Source organism: Gigantopelta aegis, chromosome 4, assembly GCF_016097555.1.
Source record: "Gigantopelta aegis isolate Gae_Host chromosome 4, Gae_host_genome, whole genome shotgun sequence".
Classification (NCBI taxonomy): Eukaryota; Metazoa; Mollusca; class Gastropoda; order Neomphalida; family Peltospiridae; genus Gigantopelta; species Gigantopelta aegis.
Window position 1 is genome coordinate 51,426,736 of NC_054702.1, and position 15,998 is coordinate 51,442,733.

Sequence of the window (15,998 nt, forward strand, 5' to 3'; positions counted from 1 at the left end):
AAAGGCCACTCTTGTAATATTCTTTAATGAGAAAACAAATGCCACATTGTAAAGCGTTAGCAAAAGGATGAGTGTACACGAGTGTTACTTTTGTTTTCTTTTTTAGTTTTTTTGTGGGAGTTTTTCAAGTAGAGATATTTTCCAGAACTCTTTTTCGTATAGAGTTACAAGCGTAGTCCTACATTTCAGGACTACGGTACATATCTATTTCCGGTTTCAAAACTATGCGACTAATTCAATTAAAAATGTACTTAACTAGAGCATAATATGGCGTACATTTGTTTTATACCTTGAATTGTACTTCTAACCACCTTCGTCTGTTGGTTTAAACTGGCCCAGTAGTTTGAAATTGGTCGCTAATTTGAAGTGACAAGAAAGATTTATCATGTGTCGTGTAATACAAAGTACATTGTATGTACCTCTAACAACAATTTGTTTTTTTCAATTACTAAAGACCTACCAAGCTAAAACATGACAGAAATGGAAGCTGCAAATTGAATGATCGCTCATACAGTTTGACCTAGTTGTCAAGTTACAATGGATTTATTTTCTTTAGACAGCATGCTCGTCTTCCGTAGCCTAAAATGCATGTGTAAAGCTATTACACTTGACAGCTATGGTAATTACAGTTTGAACTCGTCACGAAACATTTTTTTTATTTTTTAAATTGTAACGACAACGTCATTGCATGAATACACTAAAGGCGAAGTAAGACGATACGAGTGTCTCGTACGCGAAAGACCGATGAAAAAAGAAAAAAAGAATGAAAGAACTGTTTTATTTTACGACGCACTCAACACATTGTATTTATTGTTATATGGCGTCAGACATATGGTTTAGGACCACACATATATTGAGAGAGGAAACCCGCTGTCGCCACTTCATTGGCTACTCTTTTCGATTAGCAGCAAGGGCTCTTTTATATGCACCATCCCACATACAGGGTAGTACATACCACGGCCTTTTATATACCAGTCGTGATGCACTGGCTGGAACGAGAAATAGCCCAATGGGCTCACCGACCGCGCATCGAGCGAGCGCTGTACCACTGGGCTACATCCCGCCCCAGAAAGGCCGATGGTGGCAATACAATATTACGATTTCATCGGTTGCTATGCAATCGGCTATTGTCTTACGATGCACTCGTGTCGTGTAGCGTCGCCTTAAGAAGGGAATTGACTGAAACTGCGGTCGTCCTTTGAAGAACAATAAGCATTCGTTGATGCGCGATAAAGCGGTATGGTGTCTGTCGTCTTAATGTGGTCAAACAGGGAGACGGCTAATCAGTTTATTGTTATTTCGTTCTTTTCGAGGCAACATTTCGATAAAACACAGAACACATCGGCATTATGACTCACTCAGGCGAGAGTTGTAAAAGTATCTGCTGTTTAACGACACCACTAGAGCGCATTCATTTGTTAATAATCGACCATTGCATGTTTAGGCGAGAGATAATGCGGACTATGGGTTGGCGTGTATTTGATATGACCTTAAGTTGGCGTAAATAGTAGTAGGCATAATGCGGCTTTATTTAACAGGCTCCTATATCCTGTAAACATTTCGTAAACCTTCAGGTTTTAATCGACAACGTGGTCAAAGTTGAATTGTGTATATCATGAGATCTGAACAATATAATGTTCCTACTTCATTGAATGGGCGGGGTATTTACTGTATTTTATAATCCCAGCGGGTACAAATAACATAGGAAATAAAAAACCTGATGCATTGGTGTAACGTACTGGACTATTTGGCGCTAACAAGCCAATGATCTTGTAATACTAAATATGAAACATAATGACGTCAAATAGTTTAAAGCAATTGCATGTACGCATCCGTTTTCATTGTTAAATTGTGTAATAAAAGGTTATTTTAGTAACATAATTGATTATAGATTTTATGAAAAGAATATTTAGAACTTAGGTTTTTGAAAATTATTTGTGAATGTGAATAAAATACAACGTTATAACAGTATGTTAAGTGGTTTCCATCATTTCGGTATGCATGTGCATGTATCATTGATCTCGAAGATAAAGGCATTAAGAGAAAAAATACCTGATGAATAGAATAAACTCTGTATCAGATAATAAATCAATGTTCTTGGTGAAATCATTTTAATTTGTCACTCGCTAAAAGCTCGTAACAAGTGTTACTTCATTCGGGACATAAATTTGATACTGACTGACAATTCAGTTTTTATCCTCTTTTTTTATAATCATAATTAAAAAGTTCCAAGTGAATGGGCGTCTAATTTAAACGCATTTATGTGAAACAAGACAACTATATCCACAGGAATCTTGTTATTCCACGGTCAAGATTTACAGTGCAAGTGTTTTATTGTGATCTTTGTTTTAGGTGTTTATGCTATACATTTTAAAATACCAATATAGTAAAGTACTCTTATAACGAACCGGAAGGGGACATGATAGTTAGTTCGTTGTACACATTTGAATAAATGGTCATTAATATATATGGGGAGATAGCACAGGATTTTACGATCAGTTCGTTCTATGCAGTAGTTCGTTCTAAGCGTGTTCGTTATAAGCACATTCGTTATAAATGTACTTTACTGTACTTGTATTGATTAGAATATTATTATTTTTTAAATCTTATGATGTCTCCTGGCGAGTGGTCCACTAACTTTAATGCTAATTAAAAGTTCAAATGGATCTATTATTAATTTCTTATGATATTTGTTTCTCTTCTGAATACACCGAATATAGTGTTTGAGCCTGGAGATATGGACTCTAGTTAGAACCGCTGCACCGTTAACAACATTGATTTTTATTTCTAGTGTGTGTCTGTGTTCATTCATTACAATTCTAAAAAGAGATATCGGCCATGTATGATGCTGTACATTAGACGAGGAAAAACTTTTGCTGGGAGAGGAAGCAAGAGCTATTATTTTCTACAGTGACTGTTGAGACCTTTCAGCCATCTTGAGAACTGGGAGAAATTTCAAATTAATCTCTTTATTGGCTGTGTATTTTTGTCTCCATTTATTTATCACCAAGGTGACTGACTCTGCCTCCTTCCCCTCCCCTACGACAATTTTTTCTTATTCTACATTGTACAATAATGTTCCATCTTGACGTTTTAGTCAGGTCAGGTCAGAGAGTTTAACGTGCACACTCAGAGCAAGCTGTTGTAGCGCACGCCTTTCCTGGGCGCAGGTGTCGGTTCCTCCGTCCAGGACAGGAAAAGGGTGGGGAGGGTGATGGGGAGGCCGCCTGCACTGTCAGCTGCAAGAGAGCACCTGCAGTCCGACCGTGATCGGTAACAGGCGGAGGGGTGGTTTGGTGCTATGGAATTTTGAGTCCCGAAGGATGAGTCTAAAGAGAAATGGTGCGCATTTATGAGAAGGAAATTAGGCGCATTTTTGAACGGTCCGCCGAAATAGTAAAGAAGGGGGCTACGTATATAGTTTACGTTTTAGTGTGTCATGTATCAGTTTAAAATATTACATACGAACTTTCACACATTGTGTGTTATTACTGTGTCAGTTGTCAAAACTGTATTAGCCTACAATTTTGTTTCTTACATCTGCTATATTTTTGAGGTAAATACAAAACAATGTAAAATGCATTGATACTATTTTTTGTATAGTGCAAAACTAAATGAAGCTGAAAAGGATTCAAATCTTTGACGTAGTATATCAATGAGCATTAGCAGAGACGTTACTAAAACGTTGTTCTGTCCCGGATCGGGCCCCTGGCTATCCAGGGGTGGGAACCGGGACACACATGCTCGAAACCTTAGTGGTATATGAGCATGTTAAAATATATCCGCTCCATACTAAAACGTTAGCTGATAGCTTATAGAATAAACTCTACAATGTAATTGAAAGAAACAGTGATGAAATAATTCTCCCATAATTCATTTTGGATTGTAGTATAAAGATAACAACCAGTTAATGACGCAGCATGAGGCTTGTGGTATTATCTTCAAAACATGAAGTCAATATCCTACGTCATTAACTAATTATTGTTTACGTAATGTTATCTAAAGGACGGCTACTCTAAACGAGTAATTTAGCTCAATTTAATGATGCTCCATCACAAAACGTAATTGCCTCACTTCATAATGTAGTCATTCGTGGATTCAAATGGATGTAAGTTGCCAACATGTCTGATATTTATATATACACACACGCGCAATTTAACTTGCAATCGTGTATAAAATATATTTGAATGTTTTGGCCATCATACATTGGTAAAAGAGTGCATCTGCTTTTACTGTCTTTAAAGGGGTTTTGGGGCGGGATGTAGCCCAGTGGTGAAAACGTTCGCTTGATGCGCGGTCGGTCTGGGATCGATCCTCGTCGGTGGGTCCATTTGGCTATTTCTCGCTCCAGCCAGTGCACCACAACTGGTATATCAAAGGCCGTGGTATGTGTTATTCTGTCTGTGGGATGGTGCATATAAAAGATCCATTGCTGCTAATCGAAAAGAGTAGCCCATGAAGTGGCGACAGCGGGTTTCCTCTCTCAATATCTGTGTGGCTCTTAACCGTATGTCCGACGCCATATAACCGTAAATAAAATGTGTTGAGTGCGTCGTTAAATAAAACATTTCCTTCCTTCCCAAAGGGGTTTTGCTAGTGTTTCTATTAATACTAAGCTCTCACAAAATATATACTGAAACTCCTGTTGGGAATAGGTGGACATTTCATCATCGATCATCGCTTATAATCGGTTTGCATCAACCGACCAAATTTCGATTACACAATCGGTTTGAATTATATGAAGGCTTTGAACTATTAGTACCTCTAATAATATTTATTATTATCCATATGATTCAGCATAATCATGTTAATAATAATCATACGAAGCACACGTGTAATAACAAGTGTAATGACGTTATTTTGGGAAGCGACGTCGTAACATGACGTTGCTTCTCCTGTCCTAGCTCAGACTGTGCATTTGAGATATAACGTCATTTCGTCATCTCCTTCTAGTTGTGGTTGAAACATTTTGATTTGGGTCTTGTTATTCATAAAGAAAACAACAATAATAATATGGACAATAAACAAATTATTACATTCACATGTGAGTCGTACTGATTTTACGAAACTTGTGTCAGGATTCACGTATTACCCTCGCTCTCGCTCAGGCAATAAAAAAATCCTGACACTCGTTTCGTAAAATCAGTACGACACACAAGCTCGTATAATAATCTCTATATATAGCTTTTCTTTATGTATACCTGAAAACAAACAGCAATTCCATCATGTGAATATGGGGAACAATTGCAATTTAACATTTTCCCACATAATCGATTATAGAGTTTTATAACTGATCATCACATCGATATCTAGCCAAACTGATTAATTGTCGATTGTAATCAATCATTGGAACATCATTTACTGAAACTAGCTGACAAAGCATGAAATCCTGCTGTATCTTGATGTATCTGTCAGCGAAATTAAAGGGTATAGTTGCGTGCACCATGTCTTGCGTAACATTAATTCGGTAGACTATGACCAGCAAGAGACACCCATGAGATGTATTTGATAAAATTAAAGCCATCACTACTCGCAAAACTCGTAAAACAAAGACGTAAAAATCCTAACACTGTTATTGGAACCATAAACATTCCGTTTCAAACGAAAAACAATACTTTAATTTTTGCGAACTATTCTTACAAAATGAATTAGCAAACCAGACGATGCAATCAAACGAAATTAAACAAGCGCTTTAGTACACAACGTTTTGTTTTGGTTAACGTGATTAAGCCAGATAATTATCGGTTCATCTTTGGAGAAATTGGGTTAGCAGAGACATTACCATTCAATTGTAAATTCTCCATTACATCCAATGACGTCTCGTGGCACTGAATCGTTCCTTTTAATTGCAACGATGTCGAGAATTCTGGGTTATCATTTTGATCTATCCGATTTGAATATTAATGGAAAAAGATAGTGCTCCATCTGTACTCTTTGGTCGATTTTCTAAAAGCCCGAGAATGTATCAGACTTTTTAACACTAGCTAATTTCCTTGCCTTTCAGACAGTCGTGTAGATCTGCCAGTAAGTCGTCTGCCAGTTGATTGGGTGTTACACTGGAGTGCAAAATTACACCACAGTGCATAATTAGTGTCGTGTACGATACACAAGCTATTTCATTCAGCCAACACGTGAGCTGTTTTAGTGGATTTGTTTTTACTTTAAAACTCATGTAAAGAGTATTTGTGGAGATTTTACTGACATGTCTGTTATTTCGTTGGGATTTTTGGGGTTTTTTTTGCTTCGACATCTGGAACCTAGCATTCTGAGATAATGAACACTTACGCAGTATCTTTTTGGGGTTTTTTTTATTACAATTAGAACTGTGGTATTTTATGTTGTTGAAAACAGGAAGTTTTGAGTCTTGTGTGAAAAAATAATATATTGAAATATCCAATGGCATGTTTTCAAACTAGAAGGAAGGAAGGAAATGTTTTATTTAACGACGCACTCAACACATTTTATTTACGGTACGGTTATATGGCGTCGAACATAATATGGTTAAGGACAACACAGATATTGAGAGAGGAAAACAGCTGTCGCCACTTCACGGACTACTCTTTTCGATTAGCAGAAAAGGTTCTTTTATATGCACCATCCCACAGACAGGATAGCACATACCACGGCATTTGATATACCAGTCGTGGTGCACTGGCTGGAACGAGAAATAGCCCAATTGGCCCACCGACGGGCATCGATCCCAAACCGACCGCGCATCAAGCGAGCGCTTTACCACTGGGCTACATCCCGCCCCCGTTTTCAAACAAAGAAATTTTAAGCAATTATTCTTTTTCTGTCCAAACAAACTTGATATTGATGATGATGATTGTGGCGTTGATGATGATGATGATGATGAAGATGGTGATGATGATGATGGTGGTGATGGTAGTGACGATGATGTGATGATGATGTTGATAATGATACTAAAGTCAGTATGATGATGATACAAAAGTCAAGATGATGATGATGATACAAAGGTCATGATGTTGATAATGATGATGATGATGATCATCATCATCATCATTGTAGTGGAGGTAATGGTGGTGATGGTGACAATGACGATGTAATATATTTTCTTGAATGTTCAACGCGCCTGACGGAAGTTAATAAAGCAAAAAGCAAATCTACTGCCTTGAGAATGATTATAGTTTTTTCTATTTAGCTGCAGGCTCTGTCTAATATACAGTACATCACATACCACTGGCCTTTAATATGCATGCATAAGTTAGGGAACAAACGTTATGTCTACAGCTCTCAGTGTTCCCTGACGATCAGTACCGGCCTCGGTGGCGCAATGGTTAAGCCGTCGGACTGTAGGCTGGTAGGCACAGGGTTCGCGGCCCGGTACCTGCTTCCACCCAGAACGAGTTCTCAAGGGCTCAGTGGGTAGGTGTAAGGCTACTACACCCTCTTCTCTCTCACTAACCACTAACCAACTAACAACTAACCCACTGTCCTGGACACATTACAAGAAGTTTGCTCACTGAGCGCTGACCTAATTAAATCCAGTGGTTAAGTAACGTTTTGACATTTGCTTTTTCACTGTCAACGCCATGTTTATTTAAATAAAACCCCGGTCGCGAGCCAGTTCGCTCAGAATATCATCATATGAAACTTTAAAAAAATATTCTACCCGAAAATATTTTTGTTATATTTTTCCGATTGATTTTTCCACCGTCATTTTCCATGTTTTTACATTGTTTTGATTCCATTCCTAATGGAAAAGCTTGAGTTTCGGGAGGCGGTTTCATCCCAGTTCGCTATCCAATTAATGTCTGAGATTAGTGTAATATATATATTTTTTTTTTTTGATTGGTGCAGATCATGATCCATCATTTTTTAACTGAAAAATGTCAAGTTTGCCGTTTATCTTACTCTCAGCGCATGCGCACTCCATATGCATGTTTTTGTCTGCTGTTGGTTGCGAATGTGAAAACGTCAAGGTTTATATATAAGAATTGTTTCTCATTTTTTAGGAATTTATTTTATACTACATTTGTGACTTTTATACATCAATAAATTCCTAAAAAATGAGAAACAATTCTTATAATTACAAACAGTACAAGAAGTGTACCTTAAAACACTCAAAAATAATTTCTTTCGTTCTTACCCTCAACCATGTTCTATAAATAAGCGTAGGAATACATGTATACATACTATTGGAAATTGTCCGCTAAAAATAAAAATAAATATTGAATCAACAAAAACAGTGTATATATCTTTATTATAACTTCTTTTTAAAAAATGAAACAATTTCATGTGCAGATTTGTCTTGTGTTTTTCTATCGCAAAGTGACCTTGATATTAACTTTTGTTTATGTGTAGTGACTGTTGATGTTGTGCGGTTATTTCGATCTTGGTCTTCCGTGATGACGTATTTTTATGAGGTTTATGAAAGGATAACGCTTGTTTTTTTAGTAACGTCAGCCAATCAGAATACAGTAACTCGTATAAATTCGGAAAGTTTTTAATTATAAAGAAATGTATCAATTTTCTCGATTTTATTGGCTCTTCTGTCTTTGGGATTGATTGTAGATTATGCTAAAAGTGTAATATTTGTAACTTTTGTCTTATAAACGACACGAAGGTGTTTTTTTGTGTGTCTCTTACCCGGTATAATCTGACATGTATGGGCTGTACCATTGCTGCTGCTGCTGCTGTAAGGGTGGATGAGTGGTGTGTTCTGTGCATTTAATTGTAAAATGAAATAAACAAAATAAAACATTATGTACAGATTAAAATGTCCCTGGTACACAAACACTCAACTCTGAGTGTCAACGTGCAGCAGTATTGTACTGAACAGCACAATTAAATATTGTATGTTAACACCCCTTCTCTGTAATGGGCTATTCCGGCTCTGTTGCAGACAGCGGGATAACTGCTATATATTTAGACGGATAATGCGTCATAAATCTAAAATAAACCGCCACGCCAGCAAACATCTTCTAATGGACAGCACAGATAGCTGATGTGTGCGCAGGACAGCGTGCTTGAACCGTAATTGGATAGAAGCCCGAAAATAAGTTCAAATGAATGAAAAAGGAAATGTTTTATTTAACGACGCACTCAACACATTTTATTTACGGTTATATAACGTCGGACATACGGTTAAGGACTACACAGATATTGAGGGAGGAAACCCGCTGTCGCCACTTCATGGGCTACTCTTTTCGATTAGCAGCAAGGGATATTTTATATGCACCATCGCATAGACTCAAATGAATGAATGAAATGACGATCAGTCATCAATGTGCTGATTTAGCCTAAATTCTATGACGTGTTATTGTAAGAGAGGAAATTGTTATATATTAGTTATATATCCCCACAGGCAAAATCACTCGTCTCCTTCGCTGACTTGGACAGAACCCTCTGGAGAATTTAGATGCTGGGTTCATGACAGGCGTGCATGAACACTTCTTGGATGGAAGCATGCCAAAATTACCCACGCCTACCCACAGTAAAACTCGATGCTCCTAGGCAGGCCAGCCACACGTACCACCGAAAGCCCGACGTTTCTTACCGCTGATGCTTCAACGTGGTGTATAAGCCTTCACTCGCATCTTACTGTTTCCAACCAGCGTTAGGAGTTACGCACAAATGACATTTATTTAATTCCGTATAGCGCAATTTGTGTAAAGTGATAGGGCGCCCAGACACGATTATCGGGAATAGCGTGATCAAAGTGCGAAGAATGTAAATGTGCGGATGACATCTTCTCCCTCGGATCACTTTCTGTGATCAGGAAGCTTGAGCAGTTGATGGCTTTCATATAGGCACGAACAAAGATAAAAGGAATGGAAGAAAAGTGTCACCTCGACACATTTTTAAAATTATGGCCATTAGATGTCTGAAAAAGAGAGAAAGAGAGAGAGAGAGAGAGAGAGAGAGAGAGAGAGAGAGAGAGAGAGAGAGAGAGAGAGAGGGAGAGAGAGAGAGATATGAAAGGGTAGAGAGATAGAGGGAGAGACAGAGAGATAGGGAGAGAGAGAGAGGGGAGAGAGATAGAAGGAGAGATTGAGAGAGAGAGAGAGACAGAGAGATAGAGACGAAGACTAACAGAGGCTAAGAGAGAGACAAAATCAAAGAGACATAGGTAGATAGATTAATAGATAGATAGATAGATAGATAGATAGATAGATAGATAGATAGAAAGATGGACAGAAAGAAATAAGGGGAGCCAGAGATAGAGAGAGCAGGGAGGAGAGAGAGAAAACAATAAAGTATGCACTTTCTAATAGGATAACATACCACCCCATTTGATACATATACGAGTCATGGGGCACTATCAGGGCGGTGAAAATCGCGACGGGCCTAACGAAGATTTTTTTTTTTTTTTTTTTTTTTACAAATGACACCTCTAGCGAGAGCTCTGCTAATGAGCTACATCGACTTTCCACTAAAACTGAACGATTTACGATTGTAGCACGCTGCCCTATATACTGATCCTAGCCGTCCAACCAAGACTGACTTTAACGAGAAGTAGACCACGATGACGCCACACAGGCTGCGTGTGGCAATCAAGAAATCTTTAAATGCACTTTTACCCTGGCACGGTTTTTGAGACGCCAGTAGTAGATAATTACCTATAAAGCAGTCCACAGTACTCGTATGATCTCCACCGGCCTCGGTTGCGTAGTGGTTAAGCCATCGGACATAAGGCTGGTAGGTACTGGGTTCGACTCCAGGTACCGGCTCCCACCCAGAGCGAGTTTAACGACTCAATGAGTAGGTGTAAGGCCACTACACCGACTTCTCTCATCATCCACTAACTCACTGTCCTAGATAGCTGGAGTTTGGGTCCAGGACGGCTTGTTTGAACCTTAATTGGATATAAGCACGAATATAAGATGAAATCAATTAATGAATGAACTTGGAGATGATCTCATACAGCTGAGCATGGTTGGATATTTAGCTGTCTGCTATTGCATACAAATTTATCTCCTTTCAAATATTTAGACATCCTTGGCCAAGGGGTCAAAAACATCACAGCATTCGTAAAGTGCGCAGATGAAATTGCTCGTGGCAGTCTGTAGTTCATAACGTGCCGACTAATACTTTTGAAATGCAAAATGGATAAGAAGACGGCCACCTTATAGCCGTTAAATGTTTTATTCCACGCAGGATTGAAGCAAGTACATGAAATGAATTTATTAAAAAACAAATAAAATTAATTAATCTCTACTGGCGTTCGAGCAGAATGTCGTAACAAACCCATTAGCTTCTCGGTGCAATTAGCCTAGCAACTGTTACATGAAGGAAAGATACTAGCATTCAAACTTGGGCCTCTGAAACAGAAAGGAGAATTTTGCTCATGCATACGTAAGTACACACACACATGAACCACGAAAATATATATATATATAGACCGATGGACGGATGGACAAAGACACGCTGAAACACACTGAACGTGGAAGAGGAATTGATACGCCTATAAATAAAATAAGCAAAGCTTGTTTATGATACTGGAATTGTCTTGAAATCCGAGCTGGCATTGGGAACGTCCCAACAGACTTTTAGTAAAGTGCTCAGATAAGATTGATCATCTGGCTGAGACAAGCCCGTCTCACGAGCTCTCTTCATAAATATGTTATCTCAGTGTCAGTAATCTCTGGTGAATTGGCAAATTTGCAAACCTAATACTGATCCCAACAGAGGAAACGTATATCCTCGGCCATTAAATATGCACTAAGTATAGTCCACCAGCGTTATTATATATCCAAATCTTTTAATAAATGGATAAATTGCAAATTTTGAGGGGTACGTCCCAAAAGATAAGCATAGTATATCAGTGTGTCACTGTGAACGTCAGTCGATCATCGATCCGGGGGACGAGGTAGGATCCAACTCTGCTGTAGAAGAGCGCTCGCCTGAGGTGCTTTTGTTGCAGGATCGAACCCGCTCAGTGCACCCTTTCTCTGATAAATTTCTCCCCAAATTCCAAACAGTGTCCCATGACTGACCGCCATATCTGCTGTCCTGTCTGTGGGAAAGTTCATATAAAATATCCCTTGCTGTAATGGAAACACGTAGCAGGTTTCTTCTAAGACTATAACGTCAGAATGACCAAATGTGTGACGCCCAAATAGCCGAAGATGAATAAATCAATGTTCTCTAGTGGTGTCGTTAAACATAATAAAATTTAACCATCCGGGGCACGGAATCCAGGACTCAAATTCGCTCGTCTTGGAGAGATATTGCCACTTGATATGAGTAACAAAGCACTGTGACAAACATAAGATACTATTCTCGAAAATGAGTATACATAATATGTACCGGCCTCGATGGCGTCGTGGTTAGGTCATCGGTCTACAGGTTGGTAGGTACTGGGTTCGGATACCAGTCGAGGCATGGGATTTTTAATCCAGATACCAACTCCAAACCCTGAATGAGTGCTCCCACTTGCACCGACCAGTGATCCATAACTGGTTCAACAAAGGCCATGGTTTGTGCTATCCTGCCTGTGGGAAGCACAAATAAAAGATCCCTTGCTGCCTGTCGTAAAAGAGTAGCCTATGTGGCGACAGCGGGTTTCCTAAAAAAAACAGTGTAAGAATGACCATATGTTTGACGTCCAATAGCCGATGATAAGATAAAAAAATCATTGTGCTCTAGTGGCGTCATTAAATAAAAGAAATGTTTTACGTAATATGTGTGCTTTACTACAGACACGATAGCACATCATTCTAATCATGGGGGATTGTTGGGACTAAAATCCATTGCATCTATTAATTGACAACCTATGTGATGGTCGAGACCAAGCATTACAATCATCGTATGTTTGCCTATTCATAGCCGTCGACTTAACATTGTGATGAGTGTATTTATTTGCTGTAGTAATATTAGTAGTAACAGCAAAAGCAATGGCAGAAGCATCAACAATAACAGTAACAACATCAACAATAGCAGCAGCGGCGGTAGTAGAAGTAGTAGTAGTAGTAGTAGTAGTAGTAGTAGTAGTAGTAGTAGTAGTAGTAGTAGTAGTAGTAGTAGTAGTAGTAGCACATTATCAGAATTTCTTTGTCTGATTACAAGACTGCATATGACATCAGGCCTCAATGTTAACTACTGGTTTTATGGAGAAAATTGTGATTACATTGTAGCAGGTTGCCTGGCGACTATTTAATTTTGATTCTTACTATAACAATATGTTTTGTTTATTTGCAGATACTAGCCGTCTTGGAAAGATCTACTTTTGATGAGAACAGAAACTGAACGCTCTCACCTCGTTCAATGACCAACACGCCAGCAGCTGAGGTCCCTCCAACTATATCATGTCTGGCTTTGATGCTTTCGGGGAAACTACTTCTCTCCAAATGTCAGCGACTGCGACGATCCACGAATTCAATGAAACCACCGAGCTCGGATTAGGAATAGGAAATGTGACTGTGAACGGCACGAGGAGGCCATTCTTCCACAGGAGGATGGATTCTCTGCAGCTGGGACTGCTGACGTACAAATACTACGGATACCCGGTACTGCTGGCCTTCGGGTCTATCGGAAACATACTGGCGTACCTGGTCTGCACGAGGACCCGGCTAAAGAAGGTGTCGTCCGTGCAGTACCTGGCCGCCGTGGCTGTCACGGACACCGGCTTCCTGTGGACGTTCTTTCTGACGCCGCTGTACCTCTACTACGGGGTGCCCATCATCGTCCAGGTGGGAGTGTGTCAGTTCATGACGTTTCTCAATTACGTGTTCACCTTCCTGTCCATCTGGTACCTGGTGGCGATGATCGTCGAGAAGTTCATTGGCATTTACTGGCCTCTGAAAAAGACGACCATGTGCACGCCGTTTCGAGCGAAAATCGTCATGGTTTTCATGGCTATATTAGCTGTGACCTGCTATTCATATGTGGTGTATTTCTTTGGACCGACCGGCAAGCACATCACTTGGTGTCATCCGTGGCCGGAGCTGACAAGGCATTTCGAAAACTTAAGCAAAATAGATTCCGTCGTCGTCGGCATTCTCCCGTATGCAATCATAATACTTCTGACGTCATTAATTTTAATTCGAGGGTGCGAGTACTACCGGATATCGGCTGCTGTAGAGTTGTGGCCCAGACAGGACTCTTCGCGGTCCGATTCTGCGCAGTGTGCTAAGAGTGATACGAAGCTAGTGTTTCCCGTTTTAATGCTAACGCTGATATCTAACCTGCCCATGAATATCATCCGAAGTGCTATGTCTTTAAACGGAATGCAAATGAGGTCATCGTTAAACAAGTGGAATAACATATTCTATGAGCTGTACATTTTAAATTTTGTTATCAAATTTCTTGTTTATCTCATTTTCTCTGGAAATTTCCGTTGCCGTACGTGGAATTTTCTCCGCACGACGGGAGAGAAACTGAGACAAAGATGTGAGAGAGAGTCGTCACCGAGTTCTGACCCACAAGACATCAACATGGAAGCCATTACTAGGGAACAGAACGCACGTGCCTGTCTGATGCCACGGCAGTCGGACATATGATCATATATTTGATATTGATTTTCTGCTGTAAACTTCACTACTATAATTATAAAACGTTTAAAGTCGGTGAATTATGTTTTGTTTTAATCGTTCTGTATTTGCTGGCATTATATTGTTTTTCCTATTTGTGTGTGTTTTTGTTACAATACACGGATGGTCCTGTTGCAAGCCCAGTACGCTTTATTTACGAGGCGGAATATAGCTGAGTTGAGAAGTGCTGAAGTGTAATGGGTCGAAGAATTAATTGTTCTTGGAAGGAACTAGCTGTATCTGCAGAGCGCTCGCATGAGGGGATTTGGTCGTAGAGTCGAACACCCCCCGTGGGCCGATTCTCATGTTGTTGGGGGGGGGGGGGTGTTTTCCGCCCCAATCAGTGTTTCATGGGTGGTAAATTAAAGGTCATGGTATGTGATGTCATGTCTGTGGGAAAACGTACATCACATATCCTTTGCTGCTAATGGAAAGATGTAGCGGGTTTCCTCTAAGACTTTGTCAGAATTATCAAAATCATACACACACACACACACACACACACACACACACACACACAAACACACACACATACACACACAAACACACACACACACACACACACACACACAAACACACACACACGCACACACGCACACACACACACACGTCCACAAACGAATGTAAGCAAACACATTGTATTTATATATTATATCTATGTACCTTTACTTATCTTTATGTCTGTCTATCTATCTATCATAAACACACACACACACGCACGCACACGCAAATGTAGAATCATTCACAATAATCATAGTCCATTTTTGAAGCCTTTGTTCCAAAATTAAATAGATTTTTAAATCAGATTTCGTACAGTCTTTTTCGAATCCAAGTCATATTTGTAAAATTATAACGCCATAGTTCATCCCATACATGCGTTATTAGAAAGAGCATGTCTTCCAGCCAAACTAGCCAATCAGCAGCATACACCATTGAACATTCCGGTGAACCAGCGAGATGCCTCTACAATTCTCCGACCCGTGCTGCATGTAATCTCGTTATCTCACACTGGAAACCAATCTGAGGACGCGAAGTGCACGGTGACAGGCTGCCCAAGGGACAGATTTCAATTGGTGACGACATTTAATATTACCCAAGGCAAAACGGAAAACAAGGTTACCCATTACTGACTGGTCTCAATAATGATCGGCTGGTCGCGCCTGGCGAAAGAGAGCACACTTACTAAACATACATGCACGTCAAGGGACACTGATGTCGAATTATGATGGAGCGAGCAGTATTATACTGAGGAGAGTAGAGATATTATACTACACATGTTTAGACTTGGTTTTCTATATCTGTTTACTATTGGTAATGTCTACTTTGGTCTCTGTGTTCGGACTTCCCTCAGCATTGAGGACCTACGTCAACCATTACATTGTAGCTTCCTCCCCTAATGTTTCGTAGGAGGGATTCAAATGTCACCGTAGTCTTCAACTCCCTCCAGTTATGCGCAATGTCATAGATAATGTTAAAGAGAGAATCCAAATTCTCTGCTGTATC

The 15,998-nt window shown here is 39.6% G+C and overlaps 1 protein-coding gene across 2 annotated transcripts in view; it reads left to right on the forward strand.

Annotated features, from left to right (window-relative positions):
* The window catches only part of LOC121370696, a 74,114-nt gene extending 59,523 nt beyond the window's left edge, over positions 1-14,591 (forward strand). For both annotated transcript variants that reach the window (XM_041496106.1, XM_041496107.1), the window contains exon 2: positions 13,165-14,591. In XM_041496106.1, coding sequence (XP_041352040.1) covers positions 13,272-14,465 — 1,194 coding nt within the window. In that variant the 5' untranslated portion in view covers positions 13,165-13,271 and the 3' untranslated portion in view covers positions 14,466-14,591. The remainder of the gene's footprint in view (positions 1-13,164) is intronic.
* Positions 14,592-15,998: the final 1,407 nt, after the last annotated feature.